Consider the following 26,384-nt stretch of genomic DNA (forward strand, 5'->3'; position numbering starts at 1 on the left):
CATACATTCAGAAGGTGCATCCAAATAGTTCCGAGAAGGCCCTAAATTCGAGAACGTACATATAAAGAAGTATAAACAACGGCGAAAACTTAAAAAGGCCACTCAGTTTTCATGAGTATATGCTACGTCCGCCATCTATTGTGACTCACTAGAAACTAACTAATTATGAATTGGCGGTAGTGAGCAAGTAAATCGACTAAAATGGGACTTGCTAGAACAACACTAAATGCACTGACAGACAAATGTCCAAATGTCAAGCCGTGCATAGTCAAAGGAGCGAAAAGCAAAATGTGTCAATGACAATGACAAAAGTGGAAGTGGGACGTTTTTCGTTTAAAGATTTCGACTTTTCGTCACGTCAACAATCAACATACTACAGAAATATAGCACACACATATCAGTAATTTAATTAGGAATAAGCATACGTTCTTCTACAAAACAATATTACTTAGTTAATTTCCTGTTGAGACTTAGTTCAATGGTGCCATAATTCTTATGTCCTCGACCCTTGTCACCTTGTCTTTGCAAATTATTGTTGATTGATCGAGTTCACAATATTATTGCGCGGGCATTATGATTAAGTATTTATAATGTTTCATATTTTATTCATAGTATAACATTATATGGTCGGGAACCGTTGTTTTGTGCTTGAATCGTGTTAGAATTTACATATAGACGCTAGTGTTTATTTTCTGTCGGCGATAGCGTTCGAATTGCAACTGAAAATGTTTTCTAAACTGCCGAAATCATGCGATACGTTCGTTGTACTGCCGCCGTTGACCAAAAACAATTTAGTGGTGTTTGGAAAGAACTCAGATCGTCCACAGCATGAAGTACAGGAAGTGGTTCTAATAAAGGGTGGAATCAGGGATCCAAAACTCAAGGTATAGCCAATTTACCAAGTTGGATTTTAGTTTATGAGAGAGAGAATACATTCATTAAGATTTAAAAAACATGCAGATCTGTTCAACAGTATACTTACTCTAATATTATCAATACAAAGTAGGTACATAACTCTCTGGCTTTCACAGAATTTCTAAACAAATTGAATAAATGAAATTTGCTACACAGTTAGTCTAGAGCCTGACAAAAGAAAAAAAGCTACTTTTTAACACTGGTGGAACCCATGGGGCACTGCTGGTGTTCAAATAATATTAAATTTCCTTTTTGTCTATATTTCATTCAAAATTTGCAGCACATTGCCATATCATCAACAATGCTTTTAATAACAAACCCAGTGTATGGAAGTTAAAATCAATACATTGCTTTATACTTTCTTACTTGCCAGTAAGTCTGACACCAGTCTAACCAAGGGGTATTGGGTTGCCTGGGTAACTGGGTTGATGAGGTCAGATAGGCAGTCGCTTCTTGTAAAGCACTGGTACTCAGCTGAATCCAGTTAGACTAGAAGCCGACCCCACCCAAGCAAAAGGCTCAGAGGATGATGATGATGGTTTATACTTACTTGAATCCATTTCTATTGCAGTGTACTTATATAACCATAGAGGAGAGTTCCGCGCCAGTGAACACAGTCATTCTAAGTAAACCTGCATGGATGTGGGGAGCTGAGATGGGGGCTAATGACAAGAACGTGGTGATCGGCAATGAAGCCGTGTGGACCAATAATAATGAAGGAGAGGGTGATGCTAGACCTAAACGCCTGTTGGGCATGGATTTAGTGCGGTGAGTTTGTGCTGAAAACAAGAAAAAATATTTGAATCGTATCCTAGGATATTTTTGACAAGACCTCAAAGATTTTTGAAGGTAATGTCAAACTTTTCCACGAACTTTTTTTGAAGAAATATATTATTCAATGCATATTCATAAAACATTGTAAGCAGTACATTAATACTGTATGTTCAATGATAAAGACAATTACATGCCAACAATAATTAAGTAGGCTAGACCCAATTGGCTAATTAAACAAATAGTATGGTTGCAGCGAACTCTTAATAAGTAATAATTGGCGATAATATTTTAGATGAATTAAATGCTTCCTATTTTTGCAGACTAGGTTTAGAGAGAGCAGATACGGCAGAAGCAGCATTGGATGTTATTACTTCTCTTCTTGAGAAGTATGGTCAAGGAGGACCATGCTCTGAGCATGATGACAGTCACTTCTATCACAACTCGTTCTTAATCGCTGACCCCAAAGAGGCTTGGGTTCTTGAAACCAGTGGCAAACTGTGGGCTGCTGAAAAATTAAAAAGTGGCTACAGAAATATTTCTAATGGGCTCACAATAACTACCAAAATTGATAAACAGTCTGAAAATTTGTTGGAGAAAGCTAAGCGCATGGGCCTGTGGGATGGTCAAGTATGTACTCTCATGCAACAAAATATGTTTTAAAAGTTGCAATTTTCTATTGAAATATTACTTTATTTTCAGAGTGAATTCAACTTCACAAGATGTTTTTCATCGGGTGGTGATGAACTGAGGCAGCAAGAAGGAGAGAGGTTGTTAAAAGAGGCAAGTGTGTCATCTGCATTTGAAGTAAGGGACATGATGAATATTTTGAGACATAAGGACAGCCGTATTTGCAGAAGTTGTGATGACACTTTTCCTACTCAAGGAAGTCAGGTAAGCATACAGAAATTTGAAAACTGATAAACTTTTTGGGTATCGTGTATAAGGAGACAAGTGAAAGGAGTGAGGTTCGAATGCCAACTCAATGCATTTATTAGTTACTAGCTACTGCCAGCGGTTTTACCCGCATCCCGTGGGAACTACTTCCCGTACCGGGATAAAAAGTAGCCTATAGCCTTCCTCGATAAGTGGGCTATCTTACACTGAAAGAAATTTTCAAATCGCACCAGTAGTTCCTGAGATTAGCGCGTTCAAACAAACAAACTCTTCAGCTTTGTAATGTTAGTATAGATATAAAGTTGATACCTATGCACTCCATAAACTAAAGTACCTAAATATCTACTGATTTGTTGTTTTAAATGACTGATATCTTTCAGGTTTCATGTATCTCAGGGACAGGCATAAGTGTGCATTGGTTCACTGCCACACCAGATCCGAGTGTGTCATATTTCAAGCCTTTTGTATTTACCCAGAAGGCCCAAGCCTCTCCACATATGGTCAGCCCTGATGAGGTAAGGTATAGTCCAGTTTGATATTAAAAAACTGTAATAAAATATATCAGTACTCATTGATTAATTTCTATTTTACAGCCACTTAGAGAACATCTCCTATATAAACTACATAAAGAAAACATTGCAAAGGGGGACAACGAAAAACTAACCAAGAGTCTCCAAAAATATGAAGAGGAATATATTGAAAAAATGGAAAAGTATTTAAATAATCTCCCTGCCGGCCAAAACACTGTTGATGATCTTGACAATCTACTCAAAGGCTGTGTGGAGACTGAATTGAGCTTGTATAAATAATAATTAATCTCTTGTGTCAATTTATAAAACAAAGGCCTTGTTTGATCTTTGCTTGATAGGAATTAGCTAATAGATTAATCCATATAATTAGAGCGAAACTTGTATGGCTTTATGTGGCTGTTAAGCCTGTATTTATCCAAGTTCGTGAAATAGCCACGTATTCTAAAAATGAGTAGCCAAAATTTAAGTCTGAATGACCGCAAATAACTTACGTATGTATGTATGACAAAAAAAAACTGCGCAGCTAGAGCGGACGGCAATTTTAGTATATCATTGACACCAAAGCAACTTTATAGAAAATGTTTATGACTTAGATACTTAACAGTTAATAATTTATTATAATAATTTTGATGTATTTCTCTGATAAAATGTTTAGAAGCACGAACTATGACATACATAAAGTAATCTTTATCATTATTGTTTGAGTAAGAAAATTAAATATGAAATAAGAAAGCCAATGTAGAATAAATGGGAATTATTTATAGGTATTATGAACCACAGTGAATAATATAGATGGTATTACACAGTGTTGAAAATTCATATAATTTTACATAAACATTGAGCTGCAATTAAATATTTGATATCTCATAAATAAATAAATGCCTAAGATTGTAGAAACTGAAGCTTGTTTTTCAGTCGGGCTAAAATGAATGAAAGGTGTCTAGATAGTTAGAAAAATGATTGATAAATAAGGCTACAAAAAGTAGCTCCTTGCTTATTTTATTAATGACGTTTATATTTATAAAAAGAACACATTTATAGAAATGACGAGAGCAAGTTCAAAATGCTTATCTAGCTAAGCTAGTATTCACAATTATTTGCAATGCATTGCGATTTTAAATGCAGTTTATAGATAATATTAATATGGCAAATTAATTATTTTACAGTACAAAATACAAAGATGCCTATTTTGACACATTTTTAAAGTATTTCATGTAATGTGATGTTGCTTGTTTCAATAGATTTGAATTTATAAAGGAGGATATTTATAAATAATTAGTTAAATTTATAAATTTAGGAGAAGGAAGCTTTTGGTATTTATTACTTATATTTACATAGTTTATCTTACCTGTACACGTCTGTAAACTTTAACTAAAGCATACAATTAATACAGTTATCTCCTACTACGAACGAAAATCGACTGGTTTGACAAGCCTTACCTCCTAGAAGGTAGCTGTCAAACCAGCCAGCTGGTACCACTACAATAGGTATAGGTTTTTATATATTATCCTGTTCGCTTCTCATATATGTTTCTTTTATCTGGTGCTATTTAAATATAAATATCTATGCTATGAAAGAACATCACAATTTAAGTTAGATATTATTTTTTGCTGTTTGAAGACTACTTTGTCATTGTTATTACACCAAAATAAATTATCCATATTATGTAATAGATAACTCGTTCCAAATACTCATATCGCACTCAAATGTACTGTAGATGAGGCAACCTGCGTGTCTACCATTAGTGCGATTAAAATTTTCATTTTAAATGTGTGCTTGGTACTAATAATTTAGAGAATTCGAATAACAGTGCAAACCTGGACCTAAATAACAAATCAACAATCATTTCATTTGGTCATGTAAAATTAGATATTCAAGCGACTGAATAGCTAGTAATATCGTTATAGTTCAATATTTATTTATTTATACGCCACCTCATTACAATCATACGTTACAATCACACTAAGCACATATAAAATGCATAACTATGTTCCCCTGCATTTACACTAGTGGAATTCGATTAATTGAAGCTTGAATGTGACGCTTTACAGGACTCCAGCTTCTTAGAACTAAAACATCAAGTCTTGTGGTTCTCGTTATCCCACTAGACTAAATAACGTCTGCATTATGTGTGTTTTTAAAAATTCATGTCTATTGACGGTGTGTAATGTCTATAAGGACAAATTGTGCGGTCCCTCCTTGCTAAGCACTATGAAAACGTCCTAAAGCCACTTATTAGGCATGTAATTTGAAAATTTTTTGGCTACGATTTCGTATCACATGTTATTTCTATTTTATGATAAAGTGGATCTATTTTCATCTTTATATCAATGTTAAAATGTTAAAAATGATCAAAGTAAATAATTATATTGATTAAATAAATGCACTTTTTAAACTTATTTGGTTGTTTTCTTTCTTATGTACCCTTACTAACTATGGGATGGGAAAGACGAAAAATAAATAAAAAACGTGTATAAATTCTAGAGACGAAGTTCCTTTATTTCAATGTACTTATACAACTTAGTCTGAAGTATCACATGAATTCGTAATTAAACCGAAGTTAGGAGTCCTAAATATACTGAAAGATAAATATTTAAGCTACCTAATTTCAATAGTGTGTTATATACACGACTAACATTTACACTGAAACTTTTTTAGGATTATTTAATAAATGCCACATTATAATAGTATCTACACAGCAGATTAATTTACATTAATGAAGTATAAAAAAGAAATGTGTACAACTACAGTTTATACAAAAAGAAAAGGTATTATTCAGACAAATGTTCCTGAAGTTGCCGATGTTATACTTCGCCTGAATTGATATGCAATTTATACAAGCTTTTTTTATACTTGTTTCTATTGATTATAGTCGGTACAATGTTGCACTAACTACCATTGTTTTGTACCAAGATACATTATCATGACAAGTGTACCCGACTTTACTTCCATAATATTTATAAGAAAAGTTTAAATTCCAATTTGTTAATTAACGATTAATGAGATCTTATTATTTTATGACAAGTGGACAGTGCAGCAAATATCGGATATAATCGAAAACATTTAACAATGACTGCATAGCACTGCGTCTATACTTGCGTATAACAATATAACTGCACTGTGACAGCTGTTGATTAAGAAATTATAATAATAAGCTTACTATCGAACAACAAAATTGTAACCTAGATAATACTTAAACTTAACATAAGTCCATGTCTACTGTTCAGCCACAAGTATCGTCAGCATGTAAATAGAACTAACATTTCTCGAACCCGGTAAAAAGCCCAAGCCTAAAAACGGACCTTGTGTTAGGATATGAAGAGACTAAATTATATTTCATACTTATAATTCATATATTTGTTTTTTTTTTTAAATTTCATTGTTTTTTTTTTTATAATTTTGAAGTAACTCATTATCATAACCAAAAAAAGTTGATCAAGTTTCCAGTTGCGTTTAGTTTTTTTTTAAATTGTTTGAGGAATAATGGAAAATAAATGCGGACTAAAACGCCCGGGCATCGAAATGCCTTATTACTTATCCATGTTGTGGTATAGTTTTTGGGAAAGGATACAATTATTGCCCGAAAGCATACTAACAACGTTTACTTGTGGCTACCTCGTAGACAAAAATGCAAACAGGACATTATTGGCATAAATACTCCAACTCAACATAATTTTAAGTTTACGACACATAAAAACAATTCCAAAAATCTAACATTTAATTACATACCAGATTATTACATCAAAATAATTATTTAATAGGAAGACCAATATACGGCCTCAATGAAAAAATCTCATTCAACACTATTATTTACATTTAATCAATGAACGTACACACAACGCAAATACAAAAATTATAAATCTACGTACCGCTTTTGCTTTAATAACAATCAAAAATATTCGAAGCAAACCTTTTGCACATACCAACAATATTTGAAGTCACGGTAAGTTGAAACAATTTTGATCTAATTTACGATGCGCGTCACAAACAATCACCGAATATCAAAACAAATATTAAAGCATTAGTTCTCATACACACGCTACATAACTTATGAGAAAAATTGTCCTACATCGTAAATAGACTCCTGGTTTACTTTAATTCACCCATATTCTCCTGAATAACTAAGATACTTCATTTATAACTAGATACAGGTATACGTGCTCTATAATTTATGACACATATAACAGTGTAATTTACATTAAATACCTACGACAGTCAATCATATCAACTTTGTAGAGATTTGATTAATATCGTGACTGCAAAACTTCTTAAAACTATAGTTAAACGGAATTTTACATTAAAGTTTATCTAAACGCTATACGTAACTTACAAGTGAACCGAAACGATTATTGTTTTGCAAATCTTATTATGTCACAGATCTATATAACTAAAAGACAATTTTCTAACATAAATTTGTAATTACGTAGTGCTAAGGTACTTTATTCTAATTCCCAAAATATTTACAATATTCATTCATTTATTTGTTGATATAAAGACATTATGATTTCATTATGATCGAAAATTGATCATTTACAAAATTATATCATTCGCAATAAATATTAATTAAATCATTGACAAAAACTCATTTTAATTCGTAATGCTAATGAACATTTTATATTTGGCTAACGCGTGAATAACGAGACAACGTCGACATCGTCACGTTAAGTTCATAACACCTTGTTAAACACTGCTCCCAGAACATACAAAACATGCGGTGTTACGTCAGTATCGCAACCGCAAGACCGAACGTCCAATGTGAAAAGACCCTAAAAGCTAAAGTATATGTAAAGTTTATAAACGAAAGACTTGCCCTTATTTATTGCAGAGTTACAGAAAAATAAACAAAAAAGAAATACAACTTCAAGTGAAAAAGCATGCATAATCATTCACTTTTGAAGAATTGATAGACAACAAAATAAAATATTCTGAAATTACTGATATTAGGTATATGAAAATAGGTAAATATTGCTTCAATAAGAACGATGTTCATTATTATGCATCGAAAAGACATCACTAATATCAAGTATAAATAGTAAAGAAAAACTACGCATCTAAGGGTTAAGGACAAAATAATAATTTCATGAAAAATAAGGAAAGGAATGTAATGAGAAAGTATCACGATTTTAATTTAAAAACCCCAAAAGAAACCAGTCTGGTTTAGCTCATCAGGAAACCGATAAGAAAATATAAAAAAAATATAGCTAATACCAATCAAGGATTGATGAAAATTAAATTCATGATTATCACAGTACAGCCAAGAACAAAACTATTCATTATTGCAATACAATTTTGCGACTGAAACTTAAATATCAATATTATTCTGTGCCTTATATACAAGATTTATTTATTTTAAATTATCATTGTATTTTGCTGTTGACTATACATTGGAAATAATAAATACAATGGACATGGGTGCATTTCATGAATTGTTATGTAGAACCTTCAGATTGTAACAGAATAGTTCGGCACCCCCGAACTACTATGAGTTTCGATAAAGACAAGAAAAAAAATCATAACCCTTTTGATAAATAATTTTGTAGTTGTGCGAGCAAAGGATTAGAAATAACACAAAAAACGTCAAAGTGTGAAATTCCAAAGTTAAATGAAGCCTTATAAAATTATACCTTCGAAATAAGATGTATCAAATTATAGAACCTTAGTAATATGTACAGCTATCATTATATTTAAAACCTAATTTCCGTTAGTTATCCATCCATTTTTTTAATTTTTTTGTTAATAGTATTTAACATGTACTAAACACAAGCGGCTTTTACACATAATGATGATTATTATATGCAAAAGTCGCCTGTAGGTGTAACTTTGAAAGAATCGTATAACAATTAACATCAAACATTCAATTTTGTGAAAGTTATAGAACGAAATGAATCTTAGCTGATATCAAATATTTAAGAAGTCTGTTTTAACAGGAATAGTAGGTATGTTAACTAAGTATGGAGTGTTTTTCTGTTGGTGCCATGAAACTTTGAGATAAGTGCTATTTGTAACCGTGAGTAACTTGATGACAAAAGTTTAAGAAAAAGCATAGAGGATTGAATGCTTACTGCCGTCTGTATCCGCCGACCGCACATTCCGCGATTGCATGAAGTCGGCCGCAGTAGCACTACTTGTGTATGTATTAACTGTTAGTGTAGTAAAATTTGACAGCAACTGCACGTGAAATCGGTTTCATGACAATTCCCTACAAACTCGTAGTGCAGCTGCGGTCAACTTCATGCAGTCGGCATGTGCGGTCGGCAGTCGCAACCAGCAGCAAGAATACAAAACGTACCTTGAGTGAACTGAAAGTAAAACTGCGAACTGTATCACATCCGACTGTGGTGCTTTGTATTATGCCATAAAGTATTGGAACTTCCATGATTTGACATAGAGCTTACATATTCAGTCCTAGATTCAAAGCGGAAAGAAACAAAGAAGTTTTTAAACAACCAAGAAAACTTCGTTATTCAAACATTTAACCACATTCTCTCGTAAACAGTTGTGAAGCTACGTACTAACGTTCGTAACAGTATCACTCAACCACGCATGTGCTCGATGATTTTTTACGAACGCTAATGATAGCTTCATAACTGTTTACAAAAGAATATATCTAAACTGTGATTTAGTCTGTGGTATCGGAGCGGGGATATGCCTTTTTAAAAACTTCTCCGCTTTAATTTGGTTCAATCCGATAGATAGTTTCACCGTCAGTTTAACGTGTCTATTCCAACGCAGTCTTCTACGATCACAGATACCACCACTCCGCGTATCTTTGTAATAAGCAAACGTTATCTACAGTACTCGAACAAGAACAGTAATTGTCTAACTAGTTTGTCTATCTAACTATACATCTATTATACGACAAATATAAACAGCACACACGAGTGTACAAACGATGTTCTATTTAGTTAACAAAATGATTTTCGTATAAAAAGGTTTCTTTTGTGATCGGATTTCAACTATGGAAAAACTAGTCTTCTTCTTCCTGACACGTTCCTCTTCCATTTTTCCTGTCACTCGTCACACTGACACTCACTTCCTTCCTATTCATGTCATCTTTCAGGCAATCCATCCATCTTTTCTTAGGTCTTTCTCTTCCTCTCCATCCATCTACATTCATACCTAGCACACACTTTGTTGAATGCTTATCATCCCTCCTCATTACATGCACTTCTTTCACCCACCACCAAGTTTCCTTCTCTAACACTCCCTTTCGATTCTCCTAGAATGCTTCTTGCCTTATACACGTCGCCATTCCACTCCATCATTCATTCAAATTCTTTTCATTAATTTCTCCCATTTCAATCATCTTATCAACTTTCAAATCTCTAAATTCCTAAACTATAGAAAAACTGCAAAAAAGTATTTCTTGTAAGACAGATTGGTTTGTTTGTGCAATTAACTGTGAGGGATAACTCGAGCAACATACAGACATTTTAAAACCAAAGGCCTACTTTAAACTTTAACATTTAATGTTATTTTTGTTCTACGACTACTTTAAAGCAAAAGTGATATTCTGAAGTACAATGCCGTTGGATCATTTCTAAAGTATTTCCTGTTTCCTGAAGTCAAGGCAATATAAACAAAAATCTCCGAAGATCATCAAGTGAAATAAAAGGTTATTTATACTAAAGTTTCTAGTGGACTACATTTCTAGCTGCTGTAAGAAACTGAAAACTTTGTACGCGATGTCATCGTATCCAAAGTTGTTCAGTTTCACTTGATGGCTGTAAAATTTGAGGCACTGACTTTTTCTTATATTAGGATAATGTTACAGTCACCAAATGCCGACTAGGACTCAACAACTGGTAACGCATTACATACCTCTGTAAGCAAAACCAGTCCTTGAATAAAGATGCAGAAACTACATAATTATACTGTTTCTTTTTCTTCATAAAAATATGATCCGTGAAAATATTTTTTCCTTTTACTTTTTTTTATATAAATGTACTGACATAATGTAAAAATAATCTTATTGGCTACGCATATAGTGTCACTAACTAAGTTTCACTATTAAATCATTCCACTATTGTTATATGACTTGCCTTTTCAAAGACCCGGCGAATAGGTTCTACAAACAAGTTAGAATAGAAAGTCGAATAATGAATATTGCTTTTGAAAGAATATACTTTGCATGTAGTTGTTATATTTTTTTAATATTTGATAACGTGTTACAAAAGATGGAAAGCAAATATGACGATGTTGATAAATTATATTCTAAAAGTTATGTGACGTGTTTCATTTTTTTATGGTATATTTTCAAAATAGAAAATATAAAACTAGAAAAAAAGTGAACATATTCAATATGTTCGATATTTACAAAACGTCATTAATTCATGATTCATTCCATATTTACAAACAAAAGACGACACAAATGATTTAGGCCCAAACTCCACTAAGGGCGCTTCCAACTTATGCGTTAGACGTACGGCGTATGGACGTTCCTCTTTATTCATATAAAACGAAGGAACGTCCGTACGCCGTACGTCTACGCACCGCTTCGGCATCGCAGCAGGCCGTCAAGAAACGAATAAGTTGAAAGTGCCCTAACACGGAGACGACGAGAGCTATCCAAAGATGTTTTTCAACAACCAATAGAAACATCCTGCCACCGGACTGATAGGGACTAAGTAGAAAATATCTCCAGTTGTAAAAAAAATCTCTGCTCTGCTCTTCTCGTCTCTCGCTTTAGTCGAGTTCGGGCTGAGGGCCATCTTGGAATAACGACCCTTTCAAACACTAGTTCGATAAACCCCTTATATTTGCGTGACAGTCAAATATGTAGTGTTCATACTATCTCGCGCACACTCGCCTGGCCCAAAACACAGCGTTAGAGAGCTTAAAACATCAAATATTTATCTCGTGACTCGATAAACGGCCAGTCCTATTTTCTGACGAGCATAAACAGGATGTGGATCTTGTAATTACCGCCAAAACCAACGCAATTGCAACCATGAAGTTTCTTCACTCTACGTAAACATAGACTAGGAAAAGTTTAAGTTTGTTTACCTTTATTTAAGTGCTCACTCATATAGAGTTATAAGGTAAGTATAAATTTTTGTTTATGATGAGTTATGAAAAATATAATCATCAGAACCTCTGTCATCATTTTATGCAAGTCAGTGAAATGATTATGAATTATTATGAAACTGCAACTGCTCTAGATCAATTTAATGAACTTACTATAACTATATTACTTGGAAGCGCGTTGTTATCAGATTATGGAAAATGTCTGTCATTCAGCTTAATGATATTTAGGTAGGTACAGACTATGGAATATACGAACGCCGTCAAATATACAAACAATTTACATGTCATGCACATTTTCGGATTTGTTCACATCATTTTAAATGAACTTGACTATTGAGTATCAAATGGAGTACTTATTTCTGTCATTTAAATTTAAATTTTTAAATACTTGATACATTTTGAAAGAACAAAATCCGGCTTAGGCACATGGTTCAGTTTTCAATCATGACACGTAAATTCTTTGATAGCAAAGTTATCGCCAAACTTAATGGCGGCTCGCAACTAACTTCCGAGCACAGGTGCATGCGCATAACTAAAATATTTTCTTTCGGCACCTGAACTGGTAGCGGCAATATTCCGATACGTCATAAAGTTTGGCGAGAATTACACCAGCATTCGAATAAAATTGTCAATAAATAAGGCAGTTCACATCGCATTATGACCAAACTATTGTTACCTACATATTACCTGCTAGTCTAATCTGCTTATAGATAAGAAATGTTCTCCATGAGCAATGCTGCGGAGACTGGAAGCCGGATCGCACGAAGTTCATGCTTGAGTGCGTATTGTAGAGCGACCACGCAGGCCGCGAACAATCAGTGTAGCGTCTTCGAACGTTTGGACCTTTTCAAAGCTTTCGACGTTCTCACCCACGGTAGCATAAAGTCACTGGAAATTGTAAAATATAGATTTTAATTTGTGCACCTTATGATAGTATAGAAATATTGAATGACCTCTAAAGTATTTTGAAACGCACTTGGTAAGGTACCCTCTATAAAATAATTAAGATTCGCGAGAGACTCATAACTAAAAAAAAAGTTATGGTAACTCTGTCTGTCTGTCGGTCTGTCTGTTTGTCGGGCTTTCACGCCAAAACTACAGAACCGATTTAAATATAATTTGGTACATACTCTAGACATGAGTGGAACTGCAGGAAACAGCTAATTCATAAATATACTTACGCAGGTGGCAAATCTGGCAGATCTTCCCCGAAAGCCATGACGGGTATAGTATCTGTGATCTCGATCATTCTAACATCTCTTTGGGGTTGTGGCCAAATCGTGTACACAGACGGTTGGTAGGGCGAGTGACCGCTGTACCAAGGATCCCTCTGACGCATGCGCAGTCGCTCCACGTGCCTTTGCTCCCGAATCCGACGCATATGCCACCTAAAACATTCTCATAATATCACTAACTGCACACAAATACTTAGGCCTAAGTTCACTAACAAAATAAACGTCAGTTTCCTAAAAACAATTGTTTACAGTCTGATCGAATCTTGTGTGCAGTTGACAACTGTCAATTTTCAAGGGGAAATAGCATTCTTTGTAGTGTCTGTCAGAGTTGCCGACTGCACCAAAAAACGGACAGACCATGGTCAGACCATACTATGAATTTTAGCTTTCAATTTTCAAAATACACAATTATTTTAAGAAAAACCGGCATTTATGTTGTCTATGAACTTAGGCCTCGGTTATTAGTAGAACCTTTGAAAACACGACATCAAAATTTTTGATAAAACCGCAGATGTTTAACAGACGAGCCGAATTGTTTTGATAATAAACCAACACTGCTTACCATCAATTCCTTAGTTTCGGGCAATGTAACAAAAAATTACAAATTGCAAATTTAATATCGTTCGTGTCTAACAGAATTAGACACGAATGATAATGCCCGCGAACGTACTTTTGTAGAAAGATTTATTTTTATCTATACTAATATTATAAAGCGGAAGAGTTTGTTTGTTTGTTTGAACGCGCTAATCTCAGGAGCTACTGGTCCGATTTGAAAAATTCTTTCAGTGTTAGATAGCCCATTTATCGAGGAAGGCTACTAATAAATACCAAAATTTAAAAGTTACACCTATTTTTCTTCCAACTTTGTTTGGTTCAGCCTCCAGTCTAACCAGATGCGGCGGCGTGCATGGGTGGAGCGACCCAAGACTCTTTGGTAAGACTGGTTTTCCGACTTTCTGACATAATAACTGCCTGACAGTCTCCCTCCTCCAGTCTTTACAATTACCAGAATTTTACGAATAAAACTAAGTATCAAGATTTTTTTAATATATCTAAATCGTTACATACCTCAATTGTCTGCGCTCTTCAGCTTCTAATTTTTGATGTCGTTTTTCAAAAACTTTATCATCTAAATTCTCTGTTCCTTCAAGACTATATAAACTAGTGTATGGCTTCTCTCGCCATCTCGGTACCTAAAAAAGTAATAAAAAAGTGTCAACTTACTTATAATATGCTATTTCATGTATGTTTAGTACACACTGTATTGAAAGGCATATTTACATATATATTACACGACGACATATACATTATACGACGCTTTAAAATCTTGAAGCGCGTTTTCATGCGTAGGTATTCCAGCGTGATCGCTAGAACACATAATAACGTTCTAAGCCGTACCCTTATGATATCCTCTTAATCGATTATCGGCTACTGCTCCATGTAAGGAGATTAGCCAACTGCGCAGGACATATTATACTACAGAAGTATTTGCGTATACACAGGTGCTGACTATTCCTTCACTCTCATAGCCCGATGGGACGGCAATCCGACACGACCGGAGAGAGACAAAGCGCAGGACCGACATTTAAGTGCTCTCCGATGCACGGGTGTATCAATCACCAACTTCCAGGCTCCGGGCTGCTTTGTGAAAGTCTTCTAAAACCCACAAAGCGATTTCAGCCCGACTCGGGAATCTAACCCGAGACCTCGTGCTCAGCAGCCGCACTTGCAACAGCTAGACCAAGGAGGCAGTTAAAACGTACCCTTATACTTCTATTTAGAATCTTGCCAAACTAAAACCGACCTTACCTTGAGCGCAATAAGGGTCAGAAAAACTTACCTCTACAGTGGAGGCTTTGCAGTCCCCTTGATCGATGTCTTCCATTTTAACGTCGGGGTCCAGGCCGAGGTACCACGATAGGTCCGGGTCTCCCACCAGGGTGTGATACGGTTTCCTCGTCATCATTCCTGGCAGCGGAGATTTCTTGCCGCGGCAAGCAGCTGGAAGAACCAACAGGCGTTTCAATGGAGGATGGAACATTCGATAATTTAAAATAAAGGACATTTATAACCAAATTGCGATGGCATTAGATTTGCACAGCAACAATAGTGGTTTTGTTTTTATTATATAAATTAAGACTTAATAAAACATTACTGTAGGTTACCAGTTGACATAATGGGAGTCACGACTAAGACAATTATGTTAAATTTTAATATTTTGTATTCAAATATCGCACCCGTGCGCCGCGAGGCGAAATCCTAAGCCGAAGTGTTTGTGTCTTGTCTGCGAGTTACTGTATACTGTGACAATTTGTGATGAGGGTGATAAGAAGAGTGCCGCGAGCCGCGCCGGGTTGCGCGCTCACGTAACCTCGCGTAACCTCAGTCATAGAATATAGCAAACTGTTTTTAAACTTATTTCGTTCAAATATTGAAAAAATCTAAGTGCTACAGTAATAAATAATGTTAACAGTAAAGTTATAGTAAGTTATTTTTTGTTATTTTATTTTTATCTGGCGGCGTGCGTTTCATGACGCCCCCATGTACTGTTGTGATTTTAATCAACTGTAAACTTGTGAAACCAAATAAAAGAGAGGTTGGCGGGAAGAACGACGTAACGAGGCCCTCGCTACGGTAAAGTTTCGAATACATTAGGTGCGCACGCACCACGATACATTCGTAGTCATCTGTATAGTGATATGTAGTATTAAATAGTAAACAGTGCAAGTGTAAATAGTGCGTCGAAACTACAAGATTCCGTGAAAATTACTCGAAGACTTTTATTTCGCCAGCATTTCCTGACCCCACAACGACAGTAGCAGAGAATGTCGTGTTTTAAGGTGTGGTAAGTTTAGTTTTAAATTAAACCCGATATTGTGAACATAAACATTTATTTAGATAGGTTGAGGTTCTAATGCCCGTCAGTTACATTTAAATTCCTATCTCGAGGTAAGTGCGCTTGTACTTTCCTGGCGTGACGTGGAGAGATATCCAGTGATGATGCTCAGCAGAGGAGGACCCGCAGATGGTGATGCAGTATAGTAGGGTGTAGTGGGTGCACGGTGCCTCTCGGTGCCTGCTGACGTTCGGTCAACGGATCGACAGTGGCCCGGAGTTTAAGCCCGGATTTTGCACCCGAACTTTGGAACCTGGAATTTACGTCCATTCAAATAAGTGACGGCTTTTGTTCGTCCTTTTCTTACTGTGATTGCCGCGGAAGCAGGAAGCAGAAGTGCAGTGCGCTTAAGGCGAATATGTGCAAATTCACAGTCGGAATCGGAGTTTCCAAGTAGCAACTCAAAATATAGTTTTATATAAAATGTATAAAACGTATAAAAAGAAAATACAATGATAAGCAGAATAAGGAAATTTACAATGATGATGGAAATGGTTAAGAATGATGCTACTAATGTGCAAAGCAAGAAAAAAAATGAAATCTGCAAGTCATTTGCAAACGGTCACCCAATAGGCGGGTGGTAGCAGTAACACGATTGTTCAACACTTACCCAATACGGGAAAATACACTGATTCTACAATTTTAGAGAATAAAGTTTAAAGAAATTTGAAAAATTCGTAAAGACGGCACGATTAACGTCACGCACTGAGGACCGGCAAGAGTAAGTACTTGTAAGGAGCGCGAGAAAGAGTCCATGAATCTCTCAAGTCCGTGAATGAGTAACGAACGAAACTGATTTGCATTGGTACAGCAGTCCAGGTAAACGGATCGAAACATATTGTAATATGCACAATGGCGTGAAGTTCCAAATTGGCTCAACTTGCCGATGCACCGCTACAGAGCATGACTGACTACGTACTATTTGTTTTTAAGTTATTATTAAAAATATTAATTTGTAAATACGTAAATCATTTTAGTAATAGAAATAAATAATAGTATAACATACCAAGTAAACAACTCAATATAATGACGCATCACCGCCAGCTCACGCACACATACAAAGAACGTGTTACCGAGTCTTCGACAGCAACGAAAACAACGTCCCGCGGCGACTATATAAAGGCCAGCGCTGGCTTACCAGATTAATTCGCTAACTAGACGGATCCGAGTGCGATAGCCCCGCAGTCCACTCGTATTTCGTAAGCACCCTCTTATTCGATAGCCTAGCAGTCTTTTAAGAGTGTGTTTAGGGAGATTAAGTTGCGATACTACGTGTCCTTCTTAATTTCAGATTCAAGAACCAGCGACAACGGGGCGTCAACGTCTCGAAGTCATACCCCATAGTTTCCTGATTCTTAGTTACGTCAGTCCCTGACATAGTTAAAACTGTTTGTTACAACAATTCTTAAACATTGTATAGCCCGGAATAAGTATTTTTATTTCTTTACCTGAATACATAAAACTCCTGCTCATACAACCCGCTCAGCATTCTAGAAAATTTACCGTAGCGAGAGCCCACGTATCGCGAATACTGTATCTAATAATATAAGACGTTACCTTTACCCTTGACCATCTTTGCCTTGGGCCCGACTGGTTTCGATAAATTTTGCTTCGAGTTTTTAATGACTCCTGCAGCTGACAGCGCTCGTTTCCTACCACGTTTGCTTCCCATGCCACGTCGACTGTCCGAGGGATCCTCCTAAAATATTAACATAATTAAATAAATATTATACACTCTGTTTAGGCAGTAAGACCAAATTCCAGGACTTGATTGATTGTGTTCGGTCAGAGACCTTCAAACAGAAAGGGCCTAATCGTCACAACAAACGAACACGACAAGATCGAATGAACTATTTAATTGAATGAACATGTTCGATAGTTGGACTGTAGTTACACGAGACAACAGTACTGGAGGTTTGTCCGATGTGATGCATCAACACACTCCTATAAATTCAAAAAATAAATAGAACTTTTGAAAGCAGTACTTACTTCGGGCCCAACTAAGCTAGTGGTTCGCGCTCCCCTTTTTTTCATCTTATCGCTTTCATTCTTATCAATGGAGCCGTAATCTAAATTGTTTGTAAGAGCATCGACTGCGGCCTCTGCTGCGGCCTCCGCATCAATAAGCTGACGAAATTCCGAAACATCAAGAGTGGGCAGAGGTGTCAAATTCGGATTTTCACCATACGAGAAATCGCATAAACTAGTCTCAGTTCTCGCTGTTGAATATAACGTTGAGAATAAAGGCCATTCCAAATTTGGTTCCTTCTTTATGTTATCCAGATCTGATTGCTGCATTAAGGGCGACGTCGTCGGCGACTCGAGAGATTCTTTTTTAATTTCGGGTATTGTAAGTGAGGCCGAAACGGGAGTCAACGGCGTGGTCAGTGACGAGTGTGTCGTCTGCAAGCCCGACAGCGGCACGACGTGCAGCGGCGTCAGCGAAGCCATCGTCGTGTGTGGGCTCGTTAGAGAGCTTTTGAGTACGCCTTTTTGCAAACCTTTACTGGCGGCCGAGTGTGGCGACTTGCGAGACGCAGCCGGAGGCGACTTGTGCTGGCCTTTCGCTGCCTTGTGCGAGGCACCTGTACGCGTCGAAGTGTTCCGCGTCGGATGCGTGTACGTAGACATATGCGTGCACGCATTCGTCGTGAGCGTAGACGTCTGCTTAGGAGTTAACGTAGCTATTCGCTTAGGCGTCAGGGCGTCCGGCTTAGTAACGTGCGTGTACGTAGACACATGCGTACACGCATCTGAAGGCGTCTGCGTCGTGTGCGTAGATGTATGCGTAGTTGATTGAGGCGCTGAATACGGAACTATATTTGGCAAATTATACCTTTTCTCTAATTTTATTTTATTTGGCATTTTAGTACTCGTTTCGGTTGCTGGCACATCGTATATCCGCCTAGAAGTCGCTGCACTGTCTCCCGAGAGGTCCGAACATATCTTCATTCTCCCATGATTAGTTTTTTGAAGCATAAGTTTTGGTATCGGCGATTGCTCCCTCATGTCCGCTTCCCCTAGTTGGTAAGGGTCTTCCCCGGTAGGGGTCGTGTCGATCAGCTGTAGCCGATCAGACAGCGAACCGGTGTAGTGAAGCGTTTTCTTTGGAAGAGTGGAGGTTTTAGACTTGCCATAAGTATTTATCATTTTAGATTTCTTATTTACACTAAAAGTGCGCTCAAACGCCTTATCATCGTCGAACATATTCACTGAAACAAAAATAATGGATTAGCTGCTATATTACTCATTTTATTTCTAGTGTAACTTAATGGTTACTCGCGTATAGGTAAATTAAGGAAGTTGGTATATAGTTATAAAATGTTTATTTCAAATAGGTTATGTTAATGTAAGGAATCACAATGAAACTTACCATTTTCCGGTGGCTCAGTTTTGACTGTTGGAGTTTTAGGCAGCCGACTCAAGCTACCCAAACTGCCAGATGTTCTTCTCCGATTCCTCTGTATTTTCTGTATCACCGTGTTTCCGCTGTATGTGAAAAATGATTAATTGTTATTTGTTTCCACAGTAAGACACGGGGAGCTATAAACTTCTAATATACTGAACAACCTGTTTGACGTGACAGTGTACAGTGGTTCGGGTCGGGGTTCAGTCTTGATTTCCTTTTTGATATACGATCGCTTATTCTCAATCATGGTGCCGAAGTTATCGCATTGCAGGCTACTGTTGTCCAAAATCGAAGGCACGCTGATGTCGCCGGGCAAATATGTTGTTACGTCTGAAAAATAATCGTAATCAAAAGTTCAACTCCTATTTCCTACGGACGGAAGACTGAAGAACTTAAAGGTGCAAGTTGAAAACGAGCTGCCGACTGCAACTGCCGCGCACTTATCGCAAATTGTCGACCGCACCTTCACTACTGGTTTTTATGTATATGGTTATGGATCTCCGCCGCAACATAATAAGTAAATAAGCAACACATTGCAGTCTCCATTAGCTATCCACCTATTTCATGCAATCGGCAGTTGAAGTGGGCACCACGTTTCTAACTTGCACCTAAGACAATTACAAAATAGCCAACTGTGAAACCGGTGTGAACTCAAAGAATATTACATTTCAACTAACAGCTGAAAACATGTTCCGTTGCTGAAATCGATCGTATATTCATCAATATTGCATTAAACTATTTTAGGACCTAAATGTGCGACTTTCTCGGTGGCAACGTCGCCTTGTCACCTTCTAAAACATATTAGTCTGACATGTTTCTCAGCTCAGAAACCCAAATACATTTTGCTACACTGAGTTGGTATTACCATCAACATTTACTTCAGGATGAAAAAAATACTTTTTCGATCCATATCCATCGGTTGAAATCTTATTCTTATTTGTCCACAAAACAATATAATTAATTATGTATGTCAAAATCACAAAAATTACTAGAAAAATAATACAATGTTCAAATTCATGACTCCTTCTTGACTTACTGGAAATCATGACATTGCAAAATCATAATATCTGTTGTAGTTTCAAATAAAAGTGGTATATATGCCTGTATTCAGTTCAGATCATCCAGAGTCAGCCATTATAGTTCAGAATGAGAAAACAAAATATCATATATGCTACTTTTTATCTGAGTGCAGGAAGACATTCCCCAAGGAAGTGAGTGAAACCGCTGGCTGAAGCTAGTCATGAATAATGTAGTAATCTATCTTTATATATATAAAAATGAAACCCGCTTTCCGTTGTCACAACATAACATGAAAACGGCTTGACCAATTTGGCTGAAAATTAGACCCGGGAGAAGGTTTTAGGATAGTTTTTGTCACCATCCGGCTGCGGAACGCGGGTGAAAACTAGTAAGCATTTAAATTACCTGTTTCAGAAGGTCTGTTCAAATCAAAAGACTCCGGTGGCATCAAAGGTTTGGTTTTAGAAGCATCATTATTGAAAACATATGAATTTGCTCTGCTCTCTGGCACCAAAAAATCTGTTAGACTGTTAAACACTACCTGAAAAATAAGGGATATTACATTTTATAACATATTCCTAAAACAATCAAAGATTAGTCAGTGAATACTACAAAGTCCAATATTGGGGTTTATTTTCATGCAATATTTATTATTTTTATGCCAGTAAGTCTGACACCAGTCTAACCAAGGGGTATCGGGTTGCCCGGGTAACTGGGTTGAGGAGGTCAGATACGCATTCGCTTCTTGTAAAGCACTATTACTCAGCTGAATCCGGTTAGACCGGAAGATTGATTTCCATATGATAGATATTGAAAGAAACACAGTCACTGTGCACTTTTTGATGTCTACTAATTAAATCAGTTTATAGAAATGATGATAAATAAAAGTAGTGGTGATTGACATTCAGTCCTTCTCTGTATGAGAGGAGGCCTATGCCGATAATAAGGCTGATGATGAAAGTAAAATTACCTGATTATCAGTAGTAGCAGGTTCACTCTTGATAGTAGTAGAAGTAGCATTTGGGGGTGGGACATTTATAACAGGTGCGGGGTTAACATTATGCCTTTGACTCACGGTTATCCTCCTGTCCATACGTGTCACCTTAGACTTAAGCTGCAAATGTTAATGCATAAGATGTAAATAAACATTGCAATTGCAATTCAAATACAAACAGCACAGCTTAGTTTAACATGTAATATAAAAAGTTATAAAAAATATGTCTGTGAGAACCATAGATATAGAATCCCAGCACTGTTTGATAGATCGGCAATGGGTGACAAATAAACAAGTATGTTAATCCAAAAATGGTCTGTACTGGCCCCATGATATTTCGAAAATGTTTCTAATGTTTTATAATCAAAATAGATTTTAAAGTAGCAGAAAAAGTCATTCAACAGAAGTATATTTAGTTTCACAAAAATCTATATTGCCGATCTATCTACTATTCTATATCTATGGTATGAATGTCTTTTTGAGGAAAATAGTTCAATTGGATGCTCAGCTTAGAATATTGCAATGCAAGCAAAATTTTAAGCACTGTGTTTTCTAAAACTAAAATAACTAAACTTAAAACTATCAATATAACTTTTTTTCTTTTTATGCCAGAGCAAGCTTGGAAGCATTCGCGTATGCAGACAATACACTTAATAACATTTGCATTGCTTTGAGACAGGAAAACAATCTTACTAATATGCAGATTTGTAAAAAGAGTTTTCATTCATATCACTTTATAATCTATGATTAGTAATTTTGATCCATATTCAAACATGTTCACTTTCAAAAATGTTATTACTATGCAGGTTTCTGTGTTAAATTAATGTGCGTAAAATTTTGTTAAGAATAACAGAGGAAAATAATCGCAAATATGTATAAAAAATATGTGAGATTGTACTAAAATATTTATAACCTCAAATAATAAAGCAAGCAGAGTACTAATACTATAAATGTCTTTGCACAGCTTTTGATTTTGAATTTTAAACCAATAATGTATAGAATAACCAGATAAGTTTAATATTTACAAGTTAGTATTTACGTAAACATAAATATACTTAAGCATAATATCAGTAAAGGTTTATGTGAAAAAACTATACTACATAAACAACAATATGAATGAAATGACGGGTTTTGTAGCAAATATGGGATGAATATGTACTGTCATATACACTATAAACATAGATTTACATTAAAATAGTATATCAATGCAATACACAGTAATACTATAGATTACATGTTTGATGATATTATAAAAAAGTGACAATATCCAGCGATCAACCCAATATCATGTGGTATTTAACCAAATCTGGCATGCAGGTTTACATCAAAATATAAAATTTTACACCAAATTATCTACACAGACTAACTTGCAATATCAATATGTACACCTTCTATGTTCTAAACATGTATTCACATCACAATTTCTAATACAAAATGATACTTACAGAGTCATTTTCCAATTTCAGAGCAGTGTTCTGTTTGTCCTTTTTAGTTATAAGTTCATTTTGTTGTTGTATCAAATCCAGATGATACACAAGCAAATTTTTCAACCTTTTGTTTTGAATTTCAGCAGCAGTTAATCTCTCTGAGAGCCTAGTGATCTCGAAGGTTGGCTCCGCGGCAACCCCTGCCTCCTTGTCATCAGGGTGCGACGAAACTTCTACTTCCTTGTCAAGATGTGCTTGTCGCCGATCCGAGTCCTCTGAATGACATGCGTATATGTGGTCAAATGGAAAACTCAGCGCCAACGACTCTTTCGCGTCCAATTGATTTAATGCCGACAGATCCCCTGAGAGATTCACCAAATTCGATTCATTTACGCTACTACGACTGTTCATTTTTATAAGGGGCCAATCGTAAGTCACTTACGACGACGAGCCTGCCGGCTGTCAAGAACTAACTACCCGACACTACACTTTTGTTCGTTTCATTACAACTGAATTGATCATCTGTTTAATCACACACACTATTATCACATAGTAAAATTATTATCCACACTTGTTTGGAAGCATTACATTTTAACACAATAACAAAATTACGTATATTCAATAAACTGACATTTCTTTCACGCACATGCAGAATGATAAAACGCGCATTATATCCATGCACATATTCCGTCTACGGTTACTCAGGGACAAATATGTTTGAAAGAAAATCATTGGTAAGTAATTTATATATAAATATTAGTAATCTGATTATATCACTGCGTTTGATAAAGTTTTCGAGTAAATTGAATAAAAATTGAAAAAAATCGTCAACTAAGTCAAGGCGTCAACCGTAGACATTATTGTTTTTTTTTTCAGTTCTTTCTTTTGACGCTTCTCGACATTAGGATGTGGACAAGTATCGATGACATTCTCGCTGGTATTACTGATGTATAATTTTTCCTTATTATATCATAAAACACTTTATTCTAATATGATTGTAACAATTTTGGATTTAGAAAATGTGTCCCACAATCAATTGCACTAACTGAGTTTCACTCGATACGGCGGCGGCGTAGAGGTGGCGTTTTGTCTATGGTTCAGGAATGCCGTGAATTTTCACAAGGCTAAAATGCGTATGATACGGCACTTTAATTTGTTGTGTTTGTCATGTTTTGTATTGTAAACAAAAATTAAATAGTATTTTTAACTATGGGTAATTTAATTTCCCAATATCTGGTAGGATCCGCTAGGTTTATATCGGTATTTTAACGTCTTTTCCGTGGTCTTTTAAATATTTTTTTCATACCATATTCGGTTTCATCTTTAAATGACTCTAGGAAAACATTTTAGCCATCGTTATCGTTATATACATGCTTAAATATTTAGGAAATGTGTACTGCTAACAAATTATAATAAAAGAGTTGTTTTTTGTTTTAAGCAGAAATGTTTTTTTACATTGGCAGCAAAAAGTAGCAACTTTTAACGAATGTTCTTTTTTCAAAATCGGCGGCTTTCGTAAAATTAGAAAAATATCCAAAAAAATATTAATATTTTTTTGGTGGGAAATCATCAAATGAGCAGAGTGAGAAGAGTCTCAGAATGTTCCAGGGCCGCGGTAACGCCTTTTGACCCTAGTGGGCCTCACTGGGGTTTACTGACTCTCTTTGAGGAGTGCGTGAAAAAACGTGCGCCGACGACCTTTGCCGGTCATCACCTATTTGACGGAACGGCCACTGGGAGCGCACTACCCCTAGACAACTGTGCCCGGTGAGGATCTGCTTTACGCGGAAGGTAAGGGTAAAGGCGCTATGACTCCTCCCGACCCACTCTTCAAAGAGGGGACTTACACCACTATTGTGGTGTGCCATGCATTGGGCTGCGACAGTCGCTCTCTCCATGCCACCATGAGACCGGTCTCTGAGCGACAACTCGTTGCAGCAACTGGGTTTTCCCCGGCGCAGAATGGATAGGGCCTTCCATATGTGGTTAGGTAATAATAACAAAGACATCTTAACATCGAGTAGGTACTCGGTACTTACAATACGAAACTAGCACTCACGCCATTGAAGTCTAGGCTGTCAAACCGACATTTCATGTGTAAAAAAATTAAAGAAGTGAATTGAATTTATTTGTTTCAGATTATTTGAGCTAATCAAGAAATCCTATGAATGCGGATAGATAAGAACTGGCAAATATGGCAAAGTAAGTATGAGGATTCGTCGAGCAAAGCATTGTTGTTATTAATTAGTAGGTACCTTCCAGTGGTTTTAACCGCTTCCCAATCGAACTAATTACCGCACCCGGATAATAGGTAGCTAATATGTTAGTCTGATTTATAACCTAGGTGAAATTATTGCTACTTAATCTGATCGTTCATAAATTCACAAACTTTCGCCCATATGGTGTGGTAGTGTGATGGAAATTATAAAAAAAACATGATAGGTACTTTCGATTTCGGAAACGTTTATAACAGTTATAATTTTTATTAAATAGCCTCATCTTCTCAAGGCTATATATAAAATAAAAATAATATAATTAGGTACCGACCTACCCCATAAACTACGCTAAATATTAACTACGTTAACTACACTGATTGGCCTTGCAAGGGGTGGTGACCGGGCCAGTAAACAAGGGGACAATGGGTGGACAATCATGTGACCTCCCCACCCCCAAACCCCCGACCCAGCCTACTGATATGATGCGAGAATTAATGGCTTAACTGTAAACGGCTCGTGTGAAAACCCCAGCTGATTAGGTCAGTTTTTAGAGTTCCGTACCTAAAGGGTAAAACGGGACCCTATTGTTTTCGCTCCTCTGTCCGTCCGTCACCAAGCTGTATTTCATGAACCGTGATAGGGAGTTGAAATTTTCACAGATGATGTATTTCTGTTGCCGCTACCTATAACAAAAAATACTGAAAACCATAATGAAATAAATATTTTGGGGGGCTCCCATACAACAAACGTGATTTTTTTGCTCATTTTCTAAATAATGGTACGGAACCGAATGACCAACTTGCACTTGGCCGGTTTTTTTATTGACCTGCAATGCGCGTGCAGTTTGAGTACCTACTTGCATAAATTAAGTCAAGGATGCTTTTTTATAGTACAAAGGCAGGTTAGTGATTAGAGTTTGTACAGAGAATAAGAAAATTCCGCGAAGGTACAGACCGAGGAATAAATACTTTGCATAATTTGTATAATATGTATTTCAGTTTCGTCAATTAAGTATGTACCTACAATTTTTTTTGTGGCGTAGCGCCT

The 26,384-nt window shown here is 36.2% G+C and overlaps 2 protein-coding genes across 4 annotated transcripts; one reads left to right on the forward strand and one right to left on the reverse strand.

The window, feature by feature from the left end:
* Nucleotides 1-259: 259 nt before the first annotated feature.
* Nucleotides 260-3,613, forward strand: LOC110374262 (secernin-3). The gene is made up of 6 exons (XM_021331913.3): nucleotides 260-884; nucleotides 1,487-1,683; nucleotides 2,010-2,316; nucleotides 2,389-2,580; nucleotides 2,964-3,098; nucleotides 3,177-3,613. Exons 1-6 carry the CDS (start codon nucleotides 726-728, stop codon nucleotides 3,390-3,392), a joined length of 1,206 nt encoding a protein of 401 aa, XP_021187588.3. The 5' UTR covers nucleotides 260-725; the 3' UTR covers nucleotides 3,393-3,613.
* A 1,974-nt stretch (nucleotides 3,614-5,587) lies between these two features.
* Nucleotides 5,588-23,997, reverse strand: LOC110374244 (uncharacterized). Of its 3 annotated transcripts, none has more exons than XM_021331874.3 (11): nucleotides 23,140-23,997; nucleotides 21,671-21,814; nucleotides 21,106-21,241; nucleotides 19,839-20,010; nucleotides 19,645-19,760; nucleotides 18,261-19,483; nucleotides 17,835-17,970; nucleotides 15,216-15,376; nucleotides 14,444-14,568; nucleotides 13,322-13,528; nucleotides 5,588-13,028 (listed from the first exon to the last, which is right to left on the reverse strand). In XM_021331874.3, the coding sequence occupies exons 1-11, from the start codon at nucleotides 23,530-23,532 to the stop codon at nucleotides 12,956-12,958; spliced, it is 2,886 nt and encodes a 961-aa protein (XP_021187549.3). In that variant the 5' UTR covers nucleotides 23,533-23,997; the 3' UTR covers nucleotides 5,588-12,955. The 3 variants fall into 3 exon arrangements, with proteins under 3 accessions (XP_021187549.3, XP_021187547.3, XP_021187548.3); XM_021331872.3 differs by having other exon boundaries at nucleotides 17,829-17,970; nucleotides 23,140-23,996; XM_021331873.3 differs by having other exon boundaries at nucleotides 17,829-17,970; nucleotides 19,842-20,010; nucleotides 23,140-23,995.
* Between the last annotated feature and the right edge of the window lie 2,387 nt (nucleotides 23,998-26,384).

This window comes from Helicoverpa armigera, chromosome 1 (assembly GCF_030705265.1).
Source record: "Helicoverpa armigera isolate CAAS_96S chromosome 1, ASM3070526v1, whole genome shotgun sequence".
Taxonomy (NCBI): Eukaryota; Metazoa; Arthropoda; class Insecta; order Lepidoptera; family Noctuidae; genus Helicoverpa; species Helicoverpa armigera.